General features: G+C 37.0%; 3 protein-coding genes across 8 annotated transcripts in view; 1 reads left to right on the top strand and 2 right to left on the bottom strand.

The window, feature by feature from the left end:
* The window catches only part of adka (adenosine kinase a), a 168,332-nt gene extending 166,830 nt beyond the window's left edge, over positions 1 to 1,502 (bottom strand). For both annotated transcript variants that reach the window (XM_016457851.1, XM_016457852.1), the window contains exon 1: positions 1,229 to 1,502. In XM_016457851.1, the coding sequence (XP_016313337.1) occupies positions 1,229 to 1,284 (56 nt within the window). In that variant the 5' untranslated portion in view covers positions 1,285 to 1,502. The remainder of the gene's footprint in view (positions 1 to 1,228) is intronic.
* A 363-nt stretch (positions 1,503 to 1,865) lies between these two features.
* LOC107666495 (AP-3 complex subunit mu-1-like) lies at positions 1,866 to 8,224 on the top strand. 2 transcript variants are annotated; one of them, XM_016457863.1, is made up of 9 exons: positions 1,866 to 2,130; positions 3,014 to 3,260; positions 3,453 to 3,624; positions 3,700 to 3,837; positions 3,941 to 4,026; positions 4,328 to 4,461; positions 4,551 to 4,758; positions 4,876 to 5,020; positions 5,653 to 8,224. In XM_016457863.1, exons 1-9 carry the CDS (start codon positions 2,063 to 2,065, stop codon positions 5,751 to 5,753), a joined length of 1,299 nt encoding a protein of 432 aa, XP_016313349.1. In that variant the 5' UTR covers positions 1,866 to 2,062; the 3' UTR covers positions 5,754 to 8,224. The 2 variants fall into 2 exon arrangements, with proteins under 2 accessions (XP_016313349.1, XP_016313350.1); XM_016457864.1 differs by having other exon boundaries at positions 2,054 to 2,130; positions 2,980 to 3,260; positions 5,653 to 8,223.
* A 65-nt stretch (positions 8,225 to 8,289) lies between these two features.
* The window catches only part of vcla (vinculin a), a 49,928-nt gene continuing 35,626 nt past the window's right edge, over positions 8,290 to 22,591 (bottom strand). For 2 of the 4 annotated variants that reach the window (XM_016457859.1, XM_016457860.1), the window contains exons 12-22: positions 20,078 to 20,277; positions 19,620 to 19,748; positions 18,862 to 19,011; positions 18,025 to 18,133; positions 17,642 to 17,944; positions 17,424 to 17,548; positions 17,159 to 17,344; positions 12,197 to 12,388; positions 9,044 to 9,247; positions 8,838 to 8,942; positions 8,290 to 8,759 (exon numbers count right to left, since the gene is read on the bottom strand). In XM_016457859.1, coding sequence (XP_016313345.1) covers positions 8,613 to 8,759; positions 8,838 to 8,942; positions 9,044 to 9,247; positions 12,197 to 12,388; positions 17,159 to 17,344; positions 17,424 to 17,548; positions 17,642 to 17,944; positions 18,025 to 18,133; positions 18,862 to 19,011; positions 19,620 to 19,748; positions 20,078 to 20,277 — 1,850 coding nt within the window. In that variant the 3' untranslated portion in view covers positions 8,290 to 8,612. The remainder of the gene's footprint in view (positions 8,760 to 8,837; positions 8,943 to 9,043; positions 9,248 to 12,196; positions 12,389 to 17,158; positions 17,345 to 17,423; positions 17,549 to 17,641; positions 17,945 to 18,024; positions 18,134 to 18,861; positions 19,012 to 19,619; positions 19,749 to 20,077; positions 20,278 to 22,591) is intronic. The other 2 variants (XM_016457861.1, XM_016457862.1) reach the window with 1 other exon arrangement.

Genomic DNA, 22,591 nt, shown 5'->3' with positions numbered 1-22,591 from the left:
TTGTTGTTGTGCTTTCTGAATTGTTATTTTGTTTTTTAGACTTGCATTTGCGTTTGTAATTTGTTATTTTGTTTTCAGAATTGTGATTTGTTTAGCACTTCTCGGTCACCGTAATAAACACCATCAAACCGATGAGCGCTTCGGATCTTCCAATGTTTCTCTATGGCGCTGAAACCTAAAGATGTCAGAGTTCCGCTCCCCGTGCAACTGATACTCGACTGCCATTGGCTCATCTGCGTTCGAGGGGAGGGGCTTACAGATAGGTCAATTGTGGCGCCAAATGTGATAATTAAACCTAATTGTACATTTTACACATAAATATTGCATTTGACACCCAATATGCAAGTACAAACAATAATGAGCAATATCCAGCTGTGACCTAACCGTTTTCTTACATGACACTAGTAACGTTACGTACATACACACTAGCATCATCTATTCTCAATAGCCATTAGCCAAATAACTACGGTACATTAGTCATAGCTGATATTTCGTAATGACAGCGCTGCTAACGCCACCGCATATCTGGAAAGACGGGTGTCAATAGGTTTGGGACAGAAATCCCCGCAGGAAAGTGACCTAACGTTACACAACTTGCAACCAACATTTGTGCATGGAGCATAAACTAAACGAACAACTATATTGTGTGTTCAAGCATGTTTTTTTTAATGCATGCACGTATTGATGTAATAAAGCATGCGTGTTCCTTACTGTTGTGACAGTGTACAGCAGGAAGACTTTTTTGCAGCAGAGCCCGACTGCATAACAAAAGACACGTGGAGCCGGAGGGACGCACGCCAGTGGTCGATATAAAACACTTAAGGACAACGGTTTGGTTCAAAAGTATTCATCATACGTACACAACAACACGAACATCACTCGACTATGAACAATTAAAGGGATTGTGGAACGCTTTGGATATTGTTCACTCATAAAAATGTCCCATGATCACGAGTTTGCCGTTTATGCTTTGCAGCAAAACCGAACTGATTCATCGGCATTGCTCTATAATGGCAAAATGACCGATACATTCCTGTCCAATGCAACGACAATGTGGTTTTAAGAGAAAGCACTGAATTGACAGCACATGGACTTTAAGTGACACGCAGACTAGACCTCTGACCCAAAAGTGCTCGCAAACAAACCGCCCAGTGTTCAATAAAATACCAAACACACGTTTAGACTCTGTCATTCTACGCTGTTCAACCGATGCTTGTGTTTGCTGTACCTGAGCTTTTTTTCCTCGAGTTTAATCCTTTTGGCTTTAGGTTCATCGGACGCCATGCTGTAGCGTGATAGTGCTCTATCAAATATTCTCCAGGCACCTTGTCGAGCGAATGAAGCATCTGGAGGCGCGGTTGGCGGATAGTTCTTTTGAACTGAATCTTTTCACTGAATCGATTCACAAAACCGTGAATCTGAACTATTCCTTCACGAACCGGACTGAAACGGTCCAAGCTGTTCTCACGGACCCATTTGAACTGAGAATCATCTCTCTCGAATTTATCCGTTTCGTAACGAGTCGAGGACCGATGAGTGAGCTACTAATAAAAGCATTCGATTCTCTGTTCAGTGAGTCAGTAAATAACGCGAGTGAACCGAAGATTTGACTAACAGGGTGAAAGTTACTTTAATAGCCAAATAGCAAAATTGCTACAAATAACCTACTGCAATTGTATGACTTTGTAAATAACCCCCCATTTTAATAAACTTGAATCAATCTTCAGTAAACTTTAATCCTACAGGCCAGGGACCACGTGATAATATAAATCTATAGTGAATCTGTTCATTTGATTGTTCCTTGAAAAGAGTTGTTCAAAAGAACCGACTCGAATAAATTATTCTAGCCGTGGAGAGTAAAATTTACCACAGACACATAGCTGCCCCTGTGTATTGCCGGAACAAAAAATACATTTCCAAGCTAATATAAACTTTAATTAAACACATGCTTTGTAGAGGTATCGTTGAACGTCTTTGATCTTAAGCTTTTTTCACAGGGAGCGAGTGTTTGTGTTTTAAATCTACTTTAACATAAATTCGCGACAGGCTTAGATTCGAACGCATGAACATCTGCCACATTTGCAAGCGGGTATACTGCCTGAAAACATTAAGCAAGACAGCTGTCTACAGGTAAAATTTATTTAGAAATAAGTTTAGATATGTGTAGTTATGAACAACCGACTGTCTGTATTTGTTCGACTGAATATTATTTTCTCAAATAATCGGTAGACGCAGGATATCCTGTAACTCTTCCTCCAGGAAACAACTTTTCTGCTTTTGTTTTTAGTATTTTCTGAGGGATTAATGATTTAATTAGCTATCACCCTGTCCTGCATTGCCTTTGAAATTATAGTAATATATATGTTACAAGTTTGTTTGCGACCAGTTGTGATAGATTTGAAAGAAATTTAGGTTGTGAAGTTTTAATTTACTGTTATAGGATAATACAGTTGTTTGCACGGAGCTCAGAACCTGAAATGTAGCTTTATAAAGTGCACAATGAACAGCATTTAGATCTAACCCCTGGTCACTATATTATTTTCAAAATAGTTTTTTATTTTAATTTTTTAATTGATTATATAGGGATAAACTGATCAAGTAGGGATACATGTGTAATCTTTTAAAGCCACTATCCTAATTACTGTAAGTAATTAGAATATTGTTTTAATTCTTATACAGAGGATTTAATTTGGAATTTGACTTCAAAGCAGATTACAAAGACATGGCTTTAAAAAAAATGAATGTGAACATTAAATTAATTTGTGGGTGAGTTTACCTCAAAGTTCTCCTAGTACATTTTGATTATTCATTTAAAGTACTATCCCGACAACCCTTTTTTAAATGATATTTTTATAACCAGAGTAAAAAAGTAAAAAACTTTGAACGTTTTAGGCATGTTTCTCTCCAAACACTGGAATAACATAGTAGCATTGTGACTCCCATTCTCATTGTCCCATTTTCATCCTGTTGAAATTCCAGCCCTCATCATGATTCACAGCTTGTTTCTGATTAGCAATGCTGGCGATTTATTCCTGGAGAAACACTGGAAGAGTGTCATAAGCCGCTCCGTCTGCGATTATTTTTTCGAAGCACGGGAGAAGGCAGTGGAACCTGACAATGTGCCTCCTGTCATCCGCACCCCTCATCACTATCTCATAAACATCTACCGTGAGAAGATCTTCTTTGTTTCTGTCATCCAAACAGAAGTGCCTCCACTCTTTGTAATAGAATTTCTGCATCGAGTCGCAGAGACATTTCAGGTATCAATAACCCACTGACGGTGTGGCGTAGAAAATATATGCTAACATACACTACGGTCAAAAGTTTGGGTTCAGTAAGAATTTAAGAAATTAATGTTTTTATTCAGCAAACTTGGTGTATGTTTTATTGTAGATGTCTTGTATAGAATGTGTGCTACTGAATAATATGGTGTTTTACAATCATTTATGTAGGACTATTTTGGAGAATGTTCTGAGACCACTATCAAGGACAATGTGGTCATAGTCTATGAGCTCTTGGAGGAAATGTTGGATAACGGCTTCCCCCTCGCTACAGAATCCAACATCTTGAAAGAACTCATCAGACCTCCAACAATCCTGCGGTCGATGGTCAACACCATCACAGGTAAAACACCTCATTCCTGAGTATTTTCTTCATGGCTATGTGATGTTGAGAATCTAACTGATTCATAATCCTCAGGCAGTAGTAATGTTGGCGAAACACTCCCTACTGGTCAGCTCTCCACTATCCCATGGAGAAGAGCAGGTGTGAAATATACCAGTAATGAGGCTTACTTTGATGTGGTGGAAGAAATCGATGCCATCTTGGATAAGTCTGGTAAGACTGTTGTTGGTACTTTGATTTCACAAGTAGTGATTTCATAATACTGAAGGTATGTATTTCCTTTCAAGATTAATATTGGTGTTCTCTTCTGTTTCAGGAACTGCAGTCTTTGCAGAAATCCAGGGAGTTATTGATGCTTGTGTCAAGCTCTCTGGAATGCCAGACCTTACTCTCTCATTTATGGTGAGAGCACTTAATCATATTCATATCTCTCTCTTTTTCTTTTTTTGGATACATTATATTTTTTGTGCCATCAACTGTATTTAAAATTGTGATGAAACCAAACTAGCGACAGGGTGGAGAATTGAATCTATCCATTGGTTGTTAAATATATTTTGAGATGTGGCCTTTGCACATTTTAAACAACATTTCTCCAATATTGTGCATGCTGCTTTTATGATCTCATATTAATCAAGGGCATATGTGTAGCTTTAAAAATTCCTGTTTTCAGCAAAACATTTTTAACATCATTCTTCATCCACAGAACCCCAGGCTCCTGGACGACGTGAGTTTTCATCCGTGCGTCCGTTATAAGAGATGGGAAAGTGAAAGAGTTATCTCCTTCATTCCCCCCGATGGAAACTTTCAGCTCATGTCGTATCACATCAGTGCGCAGAAGTAAGCAGAGTGTTGATCTGAAGCAAATAGTTAAGCAATAAACCTAAAACGTATTAAAGATATTTAAAGTTTTTTACCTGTTTTTGCAGCCTTGTAGCAATCCCGGTATATGTGAAGCAGAACATCAGTTTCTTTGAGACTGGATCTTCAGGAAGACTGGACATCACTGTGGGTCCTAAGCAGACCATGGGAAAGACTTTGGAGTGTTTGGTAGTGACTGTACACATGCCCAAAGTGGTTCTCAGTGCCAACCTCAGTGCAACTCAGGGAACCTACAACTATGACCCCGTCACGAAGGTCAAATGCAATTCCATTTCCATTGATTCATTGCAGTTGTGTTATTTTAGCAATGTCACAGCTGATGATCATTTTAAACACTATTTTTGGCTAATTGTTCTGACTGTTGTCTTGTAGATTTTGGTGTGGGATATAGGGAAACTTAACCCCCAGAAGCTTCCCAATCTGAAAGGAAGCCTAAGTCTGCAGTCTGGAGCTCCTAAACCAGAGGAGAACCCAAGTCTGAACATTGACCTGAAAATCCAGCAGTTAGCCATCTCAGGTGGGCTAGGGTCCTCTATCAGCTTTGGTTGTTATTCATTGCCAGCAAGACCTTGTGATAAAGCACAGTTGTTATTAACACGCTTTTAAAAAAGCACAATAAGCTGCTGTAACCCTATTTAATTTACTATTTGTTCACTTTTTTTTTCTCTCTTTCTACATTTTTCATTTCCTTCCACTTGTTTGTATGTAATCGCTGAAATATCATCAGAGGTTTAGGGTCATTTTTAAAAAAAGACTACTTTAATTTTTATACATTCAATTGATTAAAGGTGATAGTCATTTATAATGATACAAAACCTTTCTATTTCAAATAAATGCTTTTGAACTTTCTATTAAGTGTTAAAGCTACATGAGTTTATCTAAAATCTGATGATCATATGATCCAATGAGCATTGAGAATGCAATGAGAATGATATTGAAAGAAATCTGATGTTTTGTAGAGAGGGTGTTCACATGGTCAGTGTCACAAATTTGCTTATTTGAACAATGACTTAGAAATGGCATTCCTTAAGTTTTGGTGCAAAATCCTAAAAACAAAAATCCTATTTTCAGACTTATGTAAAGTGCCTGTTTTAAAATGTGTTATATAAATACAGTTATGCTTACTTCACTCTCTCTTCTGCTTCACAGGACTGAAAGTCAATCGTCTAGACGTGTACGGAGAGAAATATAAGCCATTCAAGGGTGTGAAATATGTGACCAAAGCTGGGAAGTTCCAGGTCAGGACATGAGGCCAGCTGCAGAGTATCACAAGGATATGCCAAAAGTTTATTAGAGGTGCCATTTTCTAAGTGACAAATCATACAGGATTGCAACCTTGTGCACAATCTCCCTTATTTTTTAAAACATGGCAGTTAACATTTGTTATTGTAATATTTATCTTTCTTGTTTTGTGGGAAGTTACTGGCAATTTGCAAGAAGTGAAAATCTTTCCACTGAAGAGTATTGGGAGAGCATTTGCTTTGGGAATCTTTCACTTCATATCAACAACATTCCATTAATGTATTAAAACTGTATTATGTTAGATTTAAGGTACGGTAAATCTTTGCCAGAAAAACACATTACATTAATCACAATACTGCTCTAGTCTTTGATATTGTCACAAAACAATACTTGAGAGTTTCTGCACATATTCACAGGCCTTATTTTTTCATTTAAATTTATTTGCCAGTTCAGTGGCCTTTGAATGAAAAAAAAATATATATATATATATGGAGGAGGCCTCACACACTCAAATGGCCTTTCTTTAAAAGAACAGTCATGCTTATAGCAGGACATATTTACAAGGATGCAATCTACTACACAAGCACATCACTCAGAGGTGAATAGAAGCTGTATCTGCTTGAGAGACAATTTACACTTGAAGTAGTTTGCCACATACAAGCACTGTGGAGCCATTATGAGCTCAAGTGATAAAATCAGTTCTGTTGCACTGACCTGCAGTGATACGGTTAGGGTTTCAAACGGGTGGAAAATTTTTCGTAAATTTCCATGAACTTTTCAAAAATCCCTGGAATATTAAAAAAAAAATGCTGTAAAGTTTCCAAAATTTCTGGAATATTTCCGAAATTTTCTGGAAATTTTCCACATTTTTGCAACCCTATACGGTAGATATGCAGGTCTGCCACCTTAATGAAGCTTTGAGGATTTGCACACAAGGACACACAATTGCATTATTTTGTAAAATGTCAAGGGAACTGCATAACTGCATTTTAAGATATGTATTTAAACCAAAAGCCTTAAGATTTATAAAGTTTAGAACAAAATGAGGTCTTTTTTGTGTGTATCCACTTCTGACTAATACCTGTTTATTATAGCTTCACTTGAATATGTTTGACAAAATTAGAAAGTAACTTGTCCCTTTATTGACATATTTGGCGAATGAAGTTTCCAAACAGAACACCTTAACAGAATTTGTTTATTAATCTGAGGCACATAAGATGTTTTTTCTATGACACTGAAAAAGTCAACATTAGTGTCGTATATACATTCACAAAGCAGTAATTTCACCCTTTCTAAATGTCATCAGAACCCACAACATGCTATTACACATACAAATACAGCCCTGTAAACTTTCACAACGAGGCACTATATTGGGGGCTGAAAAGGTACTCTTTCAAATGTATATGTTGTAGATAAGAGTTTTTAAGTGAATGCAAGGCAGTGAAGCGTCATGATAGTGTTCTTGTAGCTATACAGAGAATTCAGAGTGCATCTTCAGCTAACAATTGTGATGTTTGTGCTACTGAGTTTTTCATAGTATGACTGCACAATTTGATTCTATATTGTAAATTTACTGTCCTTAAAACGGTAGATCACACAAAAACTAAAAATCTGTAGTTTACTGACCCTCATGTCCATCCAAACGTGTACACAGAAGATATTTTTTAAAATATCTCAGTTTTTTTCCATACATTAAAAGTCAGTGACTCAGTGGGGTCCCAAACAACATGTTTGGGACCCCATGAACTTTCATTGCATAGACAAAAACATTTTCAGTTTTAGAACAACATGAGGGTGTTGATAGACTTTTCATTTTTGGGTAAACTGCATCTCCAAACTCATAGGTATCACATATAAACAAGCCACCTGAGACAGTTCCATCATCAATATTCTACAATTGCAAACACAGTCACACAGAGAAACGTCAGAATTACAGCCGTAAACTGTAAAAAGACTGAGCTAAGAGAGAACAGTTCAACTGTTGTGAAGATTGTGCTTTTCTTTTAACAAATTTAAATCATTCACTCTCTCACAAACATAAGTGTGAATGAAGTATAAAGAATTTCAGTGTTAACTATCCAAGCTTTCGCATGTCTGTGTAGGTTTACATGATAGATGTGTTTTTTTTGATAGCTAATGGATATTAAGTGTAAAAAAACCTAAATCTTTGGCATCAACCATGCCATGCAAAATACATCTCTGTAATGGCACGACCCATCAAAAAAGGCATTATCATATTTAATAAATAGCTAAGCAAAAGTTCATTATAAATATGAGCAAAGAACAGTTAATTATAGTGAATTATAACTCAAAAACAACCAGCCATAAGGTTTTTGAATAGCAAAGTAAAACTTACAACTTTGTACGTGTTGTATATTTGCGACTAAAAAGTGATCTGTGATAATGTTCTGATGAAATGTAAGAAATATATACATTTTTAATAAGAAAATGTAATTGTCAAAAACTAATTTAAAGTCAATTTCATCATGAACTCCAACATTGTTCGAGAGAGGTATCGTGTACCTGGAATTTGGAAACCCAACATACCAAAAATATATATTTAAAAATTTGCTTCCTGTATACTCCTACACTATACCCCAGTAGTGTGAGATAAAGGTAACGACAGCAAACTTTCAGGACAAAAATAGCCTCCGTAAGGAGCAGCGGAGGTGTACCAAGTACCCATACCAGCAAGTAAATAAAAAGAAGTAATACCAATCACCCCGAAACTTGAGCCGAACACTGATGTTCAAAAGTTTAAGAATCAGACAGGGTGCTTTCTCTCCACCTGCCACCCCTTATCAGATCTCACAACGTTTGAAAAGGCAAGAATGCAAATTGCTAATGGAAATCAACTAGTCCTCAGTTTACTGGTACCAGGGGGTCTTTCGGACCCAGCGAAGAGTGAACCCTGCGTCTGTGCGGATCTTGATAGAGGCAGCTTCTGCTTCTCTGACCGTCTCCTTCACGGACTGCATGAGGTTCTGCGCGTTGTGCACAAGCATCTCGGTGGCCTAAGGACCAAACACAATCATTTGAATTCCAATCCAATCCAATAAATCCTTCATTAAAGATGTGCCTTTTGTCCTCACCTGCTCAGATTCTTCCTCACTGATGTTTGTACGTCCCAGCATAGTGGCCTTTACCGTGGACAGGATCTTCAGCTGAGTGCTAATAGTTGGGATACGCTCACAAACCTGGAATAAACATTCCAGAGTTCACAGAGGAGAAATGTACTTGATCAGCAAGACGATTTGCAAATCAGTTCTCTACTACTACTGATATTTGTGCCACTGACCTGCAAGAGGTTTGTGCGAATCCGTTTGTCGGTGCATTGCTTGGCTACCTCTTTAGCCAGCCGTGTGACCTCATCGGAGGCCTTGGCGATGTCCTTAGCGCACTGAATGAGGGCACGTTTATTCCCACTGCCTCCACGCACTAGACGAGACATCTCTGCCATGAGCAGGGCCATGCGCTTAGCCGCTCCAATGATGTCATTACCCTAAGAGGAAAAAAGCCCATGTGGACATAGCATGAGTGTTTGATTACAGACGTACTTTGGCAAACACAGGTGAAATCTAAAATAACTACAAACTGTTCCTATAGAGCGGTTGCTGTTCATGTAGATCATTTTTGCCTGTTATTAATCTGTGATTGATGATGAGCTCTATCTAACTTCTATCTAACATTTTAAAATGTCACAAAGACAAACAAATAGTGTTTAGAATCATGTCATTTTCATCCAGTGCACATCAGTCATGCCTTATTGAAATTAGTATAGGTTTATCATGTCTTCTGAAGTCACACGAAGCCGCTGAATCACATTTGTAGGACAAAATATGAGAAACAAATACATGTGAACAAGACATTTTTCTGTGCACACGGAAAAGCATCTTTATGCTTGCTACTGTTTTGTAAATATACTTTTCCGGTGTGGGTGCAAAAGTTTCCCATCATGAACGTTTTTTTGTTTGCACATTTAAGTTTCTCGCACATGTGGGAAAGTATGGAAGCTAATTTCCGCCACGAAAAAAAAATCTGTTACATCTCACGATTTTGACTTTTTCTCTGAATTCTGAGTTTATATCTCTTTTTTCCACCACATAATTTAAAAAAAAAGGTAACTGCAACTTTTTATCTTACAATTCTGAATTTCTTCCTTGCAATTTTGAGTTTATATCTCAAAATTCTGAGTTTATATCTCATAATTGTTCCTTGGTGAATAAGACCTTCTTATTAAATGATTTTTACTCATCTCACAACTTTGATTTTATGTTTATCACGGAATCCTGGATAAAGGTTGGTGATCTAACTCCTTTTTCTGATCTGATCCCTGCTGACTGTACATTTTTTAACTCTCCTCGTCCGACTGGACGCGGGGGTGGGATAGTAACAATTTTAAAGAACTCTCTCTGCACGCTGTCAGTTGGTCCCTGTAACGGCCTTTTCCAGCTTTGAAGCTCAGTTTATTCACTCGGCTGCTTTTGATACCATAGACCACTCCTCACTATTATCTAGATTAGAGTCTTGGGTAGGTCTAAAAGCAAACGTTCTGAAATGGTTTCAGTCATACCTGTCTGACAGAAAGTTTTTAGTGAAGTTGGGTAATTTTTCCTCTTCCCCTGCTCCTCTGACCTGTGGCCTTCCACAAGGCTCTATTTTAGCTCCCTCTCTATTCTCTCTTTACATGTTACCTCTGGGCTCTATTCTACGAAAACATGGTGTGTCTTTTCATTTCTACGCAGATGACACTCAAATCTATTTACCAATCAAGAAAAACAATTCCACTGCGATTACTTCTCTTCTGAAATGTTTAGAGGAGGTTAAATCATGGCTAGCCCTAAATTTCCTCTTCCTAAATGAAGACAGGACCGAGGTAATTGTTTTCGGTCCAAATGATAACTCTCAGTGTATAAGCCCGGGTGCGGAACCTAGGTATTCTAGTCAACCAGCATTTAAAATTTGATAAACACATCTCTTTTTATCGTATATTGGGTCCAGTTTCTATCAGCTTCGTTTACTGTCTAAAATTAAAAACTTTCTCACTCCTAAAATTCTAGAAATGGCTGTTCATGCGTTCGTTACGTCTCGTCTAGATTACTGCAATTCTTTATATTGCGGTATATCTAAATCTCAAATTGCGCATCTTCAGCTTGTCCAAAATGCTGCGGCCAGACTTCTTTTAAAGTGTCGTAAACATGAACACATCACTCCAATTCTTAGATCTCTACACTGGTTGCCGGTTTGTCAGAGAATAGACTTTAAAATTCTCCTCTTTGTATATAAATCCCTACATAACCAAGCTCCTGTCTATCTATCTGACCTTCTTTACTTCTATACTCCGTCTAGAAGCCTACGATCCTGTGACCAGGCCTTGTTGGTGGTCCCTCACGTTAGGCTTAAGCGTAGAGGGGAGCGTGCATTTGCGGTGGCAGGGCCACGACTCTGGAATACCCTACCTTTAGAGATTAGAATGGCCCCTTCTTTGTCTGTTTTTAAGTCCTTGCTAAAAACTTATTTGTTTTCCTTAATGTATTGACTATTGTAATATGGTCATTTTTAAACGTGCGGTTGGTAAAATTGTTGCTCTTCTGGAAAGCACTTTGGTCAGCCTGGTGGCTGTTGTATATGTGCTCTACAAATAAAATGAACTTGAACTTGATAATTGCAAGAAAAAAGTTTGTAAGATTATACGATAAAAAATGACACCCTTTTTCTTTTTGTTTTTTTTTATCTGTGACTGAAATAAGTTTCCATAGTTCTCCTGTGTGCACAAGAAACTCTGAGGGCATTTTTTTTCTGCAAACATAACTTTAGGGGCTCTGTAGAATCTAATGTATTTTCCTCCGGCTTGTTAACAATATGGTGCCCATCTAACAAATTTAGCATAATTATAAAAAAAAAAAATTTAAAAACTTGAGCAGAATTCTGCATGATCCTTTAGTGAGACAGTTATGTTTATACACAGGCATGCAAAGTTTGTGTTAAAATGTAACATCCTACAATGGCTTTGACATGGTTCATTTAAATGGTTAGAAAAAGTGTGCAACAAACAGGCATGTGACATGACTTCAACACGTGTAATTTCCGAAGTCATTGGGAAACTGTCATCCATGGCTTCACAGGTTGGCAAAAAGCAGAGTGTTTGGCAGCAGCGGTTGAGTGAATGGCTCCTCGTTCAAATCGGGGCACAGAGGCGTGACAACTATCAGAAATGAGCAGGGAAGTGACTTGTGAAGCCAGTATCAGTTTGTCCAAGAAATGCACAACAAACTTGCCATTCCAGTCGCGGTCATTGGCAACCCCAGCAGCAAAAAAACACACCGGACCCAAGTGTAGTGTGAAGCAACAACAGCAGCAGCAGCAGCAGCTATCTGGTTTCAGCATTCCCACAGTAATATCTGGATGCAGAAGGGATGCTGTGGCCCGCCGGGGCCGGAAAACGCAGTACCTTACTGGACCACTTGCGAGCCTCCTGGTGCAAAGACTGCGCAGCGGCCAAAATGGGCTGGTTAACTGTCTGATTGGAAGACATTAAGAGCAGCTCTGGCTCAAAATCATCCTCGTTGTCTGTGAATTCATCTTCATCGTCTATATCTACTTCCGCCTCAGCGGCCTCAAAACCCTCGTCTGTCACTTCAGGCTGGGGAGGAGGGGGAGGAAGGAGCCAGCATGGAGAAAGAAGGACAGAGTTAGTACGAGAGGCACTGCATGGAGATTCCCAGGACGACATGATTGTGGGAACAGCTGGGTTTAGGATAGCTGGGAGGGGCAGCATTCTGGGTCCTGCTGGGTAACGTCTGCCACGGGTTTATAATGTCAACTGAAAATCATGTAACTGATCTATTCTCACTTAAAGATGAGGATAGAAACTGGGTGGTTAATTTGGACAGAGAGCAAACAAGCAAAGCCCCCAACAAGATGAAATACATGATGGGTTCTCCATAAAAAGTAGCTTAGACAGATTGTGTTCCAATGAGTTTATATTTCAAATTGAATGATACTTAACCTAAAAATACTCCTAATAAATTATTTTATAGAGATCGTCCTCAGATTTTTTCCTTAAATTGTCCTGATTTTTTTCTTTTAACTTTTCCAATCATTCATTATTACTGAATAAAGATTTTTAAAACATTTATTTTAGGGATGCACTATATTGGATTTTTGCCGATATCCGATATGTCGATATTTTTCAAATAATTTTGGCCGATACCGTTACCAATATATTTCCTTTTGTTTGGAATCAACACCAAGTCTCTCTTGTGCAGAAATTATAAGCAAAATATTTTTAATTTTGGTTAGTTTTTAACAACAACTTATTTGTTAGAATTAAATAAACAATGAAGGTTTTTTGACAGTACATTGAAGCTTTGAAAATAACTATAAATAAACTATATATCAATCGCTGCATTTTGTTTCCCAGAAAGATGGTGTTAACCCTAACATTTTATTTTAATATTTAACATTTGTAGATGGTCTAAAGCAATGCCGATACCGATATATTTCCTTTTGTTTGGAAACAACACCAAGTCTCTCCTGTGCAGAAATTATGAGCAAAATATTTTTCATTTTGGTTAGTTTTTAACTAGAACTTATTTGTTAGAATTAAATAAACAATAATGAAGGGTTTTTTGACAGTACATTGAAGCTTTGAAAATAACTATAAATAAACTATATATCAATCGCTGCATTTTGTTTCCCAGAAAGATGGTGTTAACCCTAACATTTTATTTTAATATTTAACATTTGTAGATGGTCTAAAGCAAAAGAGTTGTAAAAATTCAAAAAATCTTAGAGCTTATGATTTGTTTAAAAAATAAAACATATTACACATTAATTAATAAATCAGTATGCATAAAATTATTTAATTTACAAGTGTCATGTTTGTGATTTTTTTTTCATGTAAGCTATAGCTTCTAACCTTAAAATCAAAACATACTCATTATTTTATGACATCAATTACTGCTTTATTTAATCAGAAAAACAGTCTAAATGTTATTTGTGTAGGCTATTTTACTTTTAAATTAGAAGTAGGCCAACAGCGCCCCCTACATATTAAAACTCCTTACAGAACGGGCATTAGGACCCAGGGGAGGCTGTCACTGCTGCTGCTGCACGTGCTTGCTTACTGTTGACTCTATCACACACCGAACGCCATTCTGCACGTGCTTTCACAGATTAAATGCAGCAAACCAAAAGAGTGAATCTAATCATCATTCTGACAAAACTTTGCTTCAAGAATGAGCCACACTGCTGATGTGATCTAATCGCTTCACATGTGAGTTAAGGTATTCCTCTTATCTGCAAGACATATCGGCATAATGTTTCATATCTGCCGATGTCGATATTTACATTTAAAGCCATTATCGGCCAATTCTGATATCAGTCCGATAATATCGTGCATCCCTAATTTATTTAATAGAGACTGTTCTCACAAAAAAGCTATTTATAGCTGCCAAAATAGTTAGTCATATAGACCATAATTTCCATAAACACATTTAAAAGTCTGGGGTTTAATGTTTTTTTTATTTAATTTTTTTTATGCGTTTTATTTTTTATTTATTTCTTTTTTTAATGGATCAAAATGACAGTAAAGACATTTATAATATTACAAAAGATTCCTGTTTCAAATAAATGTTTTTTAAAAACTTTCTATTCATAAAAGAATCCTACAATATTAAGCAGCACAACTGCTTAGCAGAATTGATAATAAGAAAATGTTTCCTGAGCAGCAAATCAGCATATTAGAATGATTTCTGAAGGATCATGTGACACTGAAGACTGGAGTAATGACTGCTGAAAATTCAGTTTTGCCATCACTCGAATAAATTACATTTTTAAAATATATAAAAATACAAAAACAGTTATTTAAAACTGTAATAATATTTCACAATATAACTGTTTTACTGTATTTTTAAACAAATAAATGCAGCCTTAGTGAGCATAAGAGACTCAAAAAAACAAAAAATCTTTCCGACCCTAAACTTTTGAATGGTAGATATTTGTCTATCTATCTGCGATATCTCAGTATTTCAATAATACAGCTATTCCTAAGGTTTTACACTGTATTCAATTTAGTAAAGTGAATATTATAATAACTAAACAGGCAATAAATGGGGCTGTGTGTAGATACAAACAGTGAAAGACCATGTTAACGCAAGAGAACAAGTAGTTTTCACAAGGACCAAGACAAAGCCATGAAGGGACTTTTCAACTATTATAGAACTAGCACAGAAATATCCACAAAAGGACAACACAACCAGTAAGTCAAACACACCCAGTGGGCTCTCACTATGGTCACCTGATTTGAAGTACTACACGAGCCTTTGTAATGAGCTTGTATCAGCTCTGCACTAGTTCTAGTTGATATCACATCCACTGAAGAAGACATTTTCCATTAGTTAAAGTTAACTCAGGTAGTCCTGTCTGTCTCATTTCATAGCAGAAGCTCTTTTGGGGTAAAGCTGCAAAGAAAAGTCATGTATTGCTCCATCACTATGGTAAAAAAATGAGTCTACTTGTTAAAACGTTAGAGCATGCAAACATTTCTTTCATAGATGACAGTTTCCGTTCTTTCCCCCCTGAAACTGGAATCATCACAGAGATTTCCACATTTCAGGTTTAAGACAACAAAAACACTCAGGCTTGGTTTCACAGACAGGACTTAGACTAAACCAGGATTAGGCCATAGATGAATTAGGACATTTAAGTACTATTTTATAAACGTGCCTTAGGTGTGCATCTTGAGACAAATCTTGAGAAACTGATATATTTTAAGATCAATCAGTGCAAGTTTCTTTCAGTTGAAACAGCTCAGACTTACATTTTAGTCTAGGACTAGGCTTAAGCCTTGTCTGTGAAACTGGGGGTCAGAGTTCAACAAAGGCAACATTTCACAATCATAAAAAGCAGACCAGTACACAAAGCGCATCTCAAACATTTGAACACATAATTTAGTTTTTTCATTAACTTTGTCATTTTCATCTTGACAGTCTTTGTGAGATTCAATTTAATTTTTAATTCTAATTCTTTAAAATTATTTATTATTGTGTTTTATTTACAGTACATTACTGTTAAAAAGTTTGGGGTCGGTAAGTGTTTGTTTTTTGTTTTTTAAAGAAGTCTTATGCTCACCAAGGCTGCATTTTTGTTTGAAAATACAGTAAAAATTATTGTGAAATATAAGTCAAAATAACTTTTTCCTGTTTTTAGATATTATAAAAAGTCATTTATTCCAGTGATGGCAAAGCTGAATTTTTATCAGCCATCACTCCAGTCTTTAGTGTCATATTAGCCTTCAGAAATCAATCTAATATGCTGATTTGCTGCTCAAGAAACATGTTTTTTATTACTGTTTTGCTGCTTAATATTTTGTTGGAAACCCTGATACATTTGTTAGGATTCTTGGGGCCAGTTTTACTAAACAGGGCAAATTAGCATGAGAGTGCAATTCCAAAAGAGTGCCGATGGGTGTGGAAATTTCTGCGGGTGATTTACTAACAATGTGCAAAATAAAGAACACAGACGCAACATCTCATTTACATATTGACCAACGCAATATACCAAGTGCAGCGCAAATCAGCGTAGTCGAAAATAAAGAATTAAGAAATAAAGAAGCCACAGTACATTGAAAAGAACCGGAGGCCAAAAAATGTAAGGTTTCATGAAGTTTTGATAGACCTGGTATTGCGTGACTCCTAGTTGAGGGTTCCAAGTCGTCTTTTATTTCCTGAAGCTAATTAAAAATAACATGGCTTGGCAAACTATATGTTGGGATAATGTGATCTTCTGGCATTCCAAATAAATTAATACGCAAGGAAAAAAACTCTCCCTTCTACCACGTACTCTCTGTTCTCTGCAGTGCCTTCTCCTAGCAACAATAATTGCAGCCAAGCGCAAAATAGTTTAAGACATGCTTTTTTGGGGCATTAAATAATGGTGCAAATACCAGTAATTCGACGAGCGCAAACGTTAGTAAATCTCATTGCGTGATTCATTTGATTACTCTCCTCCCATAAATTTTACATCTGAAAGGGAAACTCCTACAAATGCATATACAATAAGGTCAGGTGCACGCCTTTTCAGCGCTAATTCGTCACTGCACGTCTTTAGTAAAACCTGACAGTACTATTGTAACGCCAAAAGATGGTTTGCGCTGGTGCAAGCTGTTAGTAAAACTGGCCCTTGGATGAATAGAAAGTTCAAAAGAACAGTTTATTTGAAATAAACATGTTTGGTAACATTATAAAAGTCTGTCATTGTTGACAAATTGAATGCATCCATGTTAAATAAAAGTATTAATTTCTGGAATAAAAAATAAAAATCTTACTGACCCCAAACTTTTGAGCCATAATGTATTTGTAAAGAACTACAAGGAATGATTTTGTGTCTAAAACATAATAGTTCCACTCACCTTACTGGACCATTTACGGGCCTCGTCATGTAGCTGCCTGGCGGCCACCATCATCGGCTCGCTCACCATCTCGCCGGCTTTCTGCTCCGGGAACTCCTCATCTTTCTCCTCTGGGGGTGGAGGTCTCGGGGGAGGAACCTCTCCCTCTGGGAGGGGCGGTTTGGGAGGAGCCTGATCATCACTGACCTGATAGAATCACATGGGTGAGTAAATGATGACAGAATTGTCCCTTTAAGGCCTGAATTGATGCTTTAATTTCACTTACATGCAGCTGATCAAGGTCTGGAGGTGGAGGTGGAAAGTCAGGCTCCTGAGGCTGGAAGGCTTCCCTGACTTTCCCAACAGCAGCCAAGATCCTGTAGCCAGAGTCCAAGAAGCTCTTTTGTGAACCTGATCATTAGGAGAAAAAGATTTTCTGTCAGTAATAGGAGAAATTGTTTTCTTTAAATGTATCCAGAACATTTACAAAAAAAAAAAAAAGACCTGGATCCTGGATGTTTCCTGCCACGGCTTTAGCAGCCATAACCATAGGTGAGATTGTTCTACCAAGTTCATCTGAAGCAGCTTTGACCAGTTCTCTGAATTTCGGGTCCTCTGAGTTCTCCACTTCCCGTTTGGCCACCAGAAGGACCCGGTTAGCCCGCCGGGCGATGCTGGTGGCCCCTGCAACCAACATCTGGGGCTGAACGTTAGCCATTGCCACCCGGCATTTATCAATGTCTTTCTTAATAGCCTCCTCTGATGCATCCAAGAGGGATTTCGTGTCAATGGCTTCATCCACAAGACCTGAAATAAAGATTGTGAATATTTGAAAGAATTTCAAAAGATTTGATGTGGTATTTTATGTGATATGAGCTTTTGCTTACTGGTCATTTTTTCAATGTTGTCAATCCATTGGTTCTTCATGGTCTCAAAGTGTTCATATGCAGCCTGGTTGCCAGGGTTCTTCAGCAAAATGCGTGCAGCAGAAGTGACCTGCTCATGAGTACAGCAAAAGATAGATAAACGTGTCAAACAAACAAATAAGATCACAACCAGCTTAATAGTACTCATTCTGAGAGCCTTTATTGGTAGAATTATTAATAAACAGTAAAAAAATAAATAAAATTGCTGTGCACCGATATATCTTTGTTTAACAAAGAAATAAATATATTTTTTAAAAGGTTTATATTTCTTGAATTACAATAATACTTTGAACTTCAAAAGTTTGGGGTACGTAAAATGTTTTAATTTTTTTTAAAGGGTCTCTTATGCTCACCATTTATTTTATAAAAATATCAAAATAAGTAAAACTGTAATGCTGTGAAATATTAAAATGTAAAAAAAAAATTAATATTTGCATTTTTATATTTTTTACAGTGTAATTTATTCCCGTGATGAAAAAAGCTAATTTGTTTTGACTTTAGTACTGTGACAACATAAAAGCTAGTTATTTTAGAAACATCCTCATAATTTAACACTCAATACTTTTCTCACACAGTCTTATTTTAAGAATGAGTTCTCACTCAAGATCATCATCATATTTGGTAGTATCTGGCATCAAAAAGCTTGAATGCCTCTGGAGACTTGATACTGTGGCTAATGTCCAGCTATCAGGCCAAGCACTCCATTATGTGCCCTTAAAGTAGCTCTGGCATAAGAACACACGAAAAATTGAAGGGGGTCTGAATACTTTCCGTACCCACTGTATATGAGCTGCATACCTGAGGTGTTAGATCTCTGGCTGATTTCACAGCTGCCTGGATGCCCTCAACTGTGCTCTTATTGGCTGTCCCCACAGCAGCGGCCTTCTCCGCTGTAGCACCCAGTCTACTGGCATGATTCTCAAAGTTAGACGCCCTTTCTTCAAAGACCTAGAGGGGAAGAATTCTAAATTGATTATAATTATTATTTTATAATTAATAATTCCATTTTATTGATATACTATTATAGTTTTTGTAAATATTTTCAATGAAAATTTAAGTGTTAGTAATTTTGCTGTGTTTTTGTCATTTTAATTAGTATTTTATATGTCTATTTTTTTTTGTAGCTTACTTAGTTTTAGTTATTTTAGTACTTCAAGTTAAACTACACAAAAATGAGAAATGTTGCCTTGGCAATTCAATTTTGTTATATTTTATTTTATTTTAGTTAACGCTAATTTTTTTCCCCAAGTAACAAAAATGTTTTTTTTAATGGTTTTAGTATTAGATAACTATAATAACAACACATAATAACTATGATAATGACTATGAGTATGTTTGTATGCATTTCTGACCAGGTATAAAATAATGATTTTGGGGATTCCTTCAAAATAAATAATAACCCTAAGAATAAACGTGTTTATTTATTTCTATAAATGGCTTAAGTCTATTTACAATTAGGTTTAGGGCTTGGAATGCTTTGTGTGAATTAGCATATTTGACATGATACTGAAATGCAAGTTGCGCTCTGTTTAAAACAGGTTGTATACTCAACAGACCTCCTCTCTGTTGGGGGCCTCAAGAGGCGCAGTTGCTGCCACAGCCAGGAGTTTAATTGGTGTGGTTGTATCACTGAAAACATCAGACACCTCCTGGGTCATAGCTTCCTGCATCTTCGCCTTCAGATCCTTGAAAGACAAATATGATATGATGATTTATTTATGTGTACAGTTATTTATTTATTTATGTATAAAAAAATCTCATTTGCTTGAAGCAGAATAGGAAAAAAATATTGTGTAGTGCAAATATTTTCCAGCAGTGGGCGGCATTTGCTTATATATTACACTGAGCTAAAAGCCCTGCTGCTTTGTGTACTGCACTACTCTAGAGCCAGAAGATTTGACCTCTGCACTTCCCATTTGAGAAGATCTAAACATCTGATTATGCTTCAGCCACACCTGCTGTGTGAGAAAGATAGCAGGATCTTTTAATAGAAAAGGGGGACACGATGCCTTACTTTAATTGCCTCCAGAAGATGAGCAGCCACAGCGCGCGCCTGAGGACTCTCTCCCTCTCCCCGCGCCGCAAGATCTGCCAACTGCATCATCAGCTGCTCCACTCGCTCACACTTTGCTAGCAGATCCTGTCTGTACGGCCCTGGTAGAGAGTTCGCCAGCCGGCGGCCTTCCGCTATCAGCCCCCGTATGGCAGCCTGGCCTACAGAGACATGACAAGCTCCCATTAAAATCTAATGATGAAATGTGTCATTTCTAGCTGAAACAATCAAACAGGTTTCCCAAACACTCCAGACTCCATTATATTACTGTTTGGACAAACAGACAGTCTCTTCAGGGAAATTAACCAACAAATTGCTTAGGGATGGTTCACCCAAAAATCATTAATCATTAAATGTCATTAATTACTCCCTCTCATGTCGTTCCAAACCCGTAAGACCTTAGTTCATCTTCAGAACACAAATTAAAGTGCCCCTATTATCAAAAGGGTCTGGCTGCAGCTTGCGCTTATTACACGTGCATTCTCAGGCTTGCACTCTCAGACACTTGCACTACCACCTGGCTACTGTTGTAAAATGTTGAGAGATTCAAACAAAAAGAATAAATAAATAGAACAAAATAAAAAATAATAAAGACTGCAAGTGACGTCGCTAGCGGAAGCGCAAGTGTCTGAGAGTGCAAGTGCCAGCTGCAGCCAGACCCTTCTCCCTATTATAAGTTATGAAAGGTTCATATTTTGGTTTTGGGAGTCCCCAACAACAGGTTTACATGCATGCAAGGTCAAAAAACACTTTCATTGTCATATAATATGCATTTATTTTTACCTTGCTTGCTCAACGACTCCCAAACGATTCGCACAACGATTCATTTTTCCAAACCCCTCCTTTGCGTGACGCTAATCGGCGGTGATTGATCCGATTGGTCTATTTCCATTTCATCATGCCTGATAAAGCAGCATTTGTGAGCGCAATGCTGCCTTGTGTACAGCCGTAACCGGGAAAACAGCTATTTTTACCGCTCCAAAAGCGGCACCTAGTGGCAAAGAATGAATTTGCATTTTCATTCAGACCAAGTTTTCAAGTGTTCCCGGGTCTGCGCACAAAACAAGTGGGCGGGCAATATGCTAATGTTTCATGTAGACGTCAACATGAAACGGCTTGGGATTCGTTTTAAAAACGACTCGTTTCAATGATTCAGAGTCGACTCTTTGTTTTGAGAGACAATAACTTTATACACGGTGCACTTTCAGATTTAAAACTTTGCAGGATGTTTTCATTCACGTAGAGGTGTGTTACACACTGCATGAAAGGTCATTTTCAAAAATCCATAATAGGGGCACTTTAAGATATTTTTGAGAGCTTACTGACCCTGAAGACAGCAACGCAACTACCACTTTCAAGGCCCAGAAAGGTAGAAACGACATGGTTAAAATAGTCCATGTGACATCAGTGGTTCAACTGTAATATTATTAAGCTACGAGAATACTTTTTGTGCCCAAAGAAAACAAAAATAACTTTATTCAACAATTTCTTCTTTTCTGTGTCAGTCCTCGACCTAGATGAATGAAGGTTTTACAGGTTTGGAATGACATGAAGGTGAGCAATTCATGACAGAATTTTCCATTTTGGGTGAACTATCCCTTTAAGAAGAAACCACAATCATAATAGAAACATTTTGTTTCAAGCCACCTTTTCTGAGAAACAAAACATTGGTAGTGTTTTATTCATATTTTATTCATAATCCATATGTGAGTGCCAAACCAGATGTGATGTATTTTAAGTAAAACTATAAATATGCAGTGAGAATTATTATTTGGCACTAAAATGTTCATTTTTAAACCAATATATCTATAAAATGGGTGGTTATAATAATTGTGAGAAATAATTTTGTAATTATTACATAATTATGTTAATTATTCCTAGACAACCTACTATGCTTTTCTTTCAAACACACTGGCAGTCATTTGTTTTGTGTGGATATATTCATACATTCATTATTCATTCATTTTACCAAGCGGAGGGCAACAGCTGCTTTATGATTTAAAATGGTCATTAATGTGACAATCATACACAATAATTTTTTTGACTGATTGGCTAATAATTCAGCACTATTAAATTAGCACTACATTAGTATCTCTACTTGATGGTTTAAAAAATATGTTTTTGCTCCATAACAAACTCATTTAGTTCACTTGAAAGTACTAACATACCACTTAAATAGTATGCAATATTAGAATCCAAGTATGCCCTTATTAGATGAAGAGTGCATCCAAAATTATAGTATATTAAAATAACAAGCCATAGGTGCCCAGATAGTATACCGTTTCAGGTGGATTTTAAATTGAGAACCTGTGCCATAGCAGTTTTTTAAGCTTATTAAGGATAATTAACAATGAATTCATAAGTAATTAAGTTAGCAAGATGACAAGGTCTGTGGTATCAAGATTAAATTTTATGACGTGATAGTATGTCCCAATACTGGCTTTGCTATACACTCGAAATATGGATTTTCCCTGT

The sequence above is a fragment of the Sinocyclocheilus anshuiensis genome, unplaced genomic scaffold (assembly GCF_001515605.1).
Source record: "Sinocyclocheilus anshuiensis isolate Anshui unplaced genomic scaffold, SAMN03320099.WGS_v1.1 scaffold63, whole genome shotgun sequence".
NCBI classification, from domain to species: Eukaryota; Metazoa; Chordata; class Actinopteri; order Cypriniformes; family Cyprinidae; genus Sinocyclocheilus; species Sinocyclocheilus anshuiensis.
Note: the sequence above shows the minus strand (reverse complement) of the source record. Positions and strands in the feature narration are given on the sequence as shown.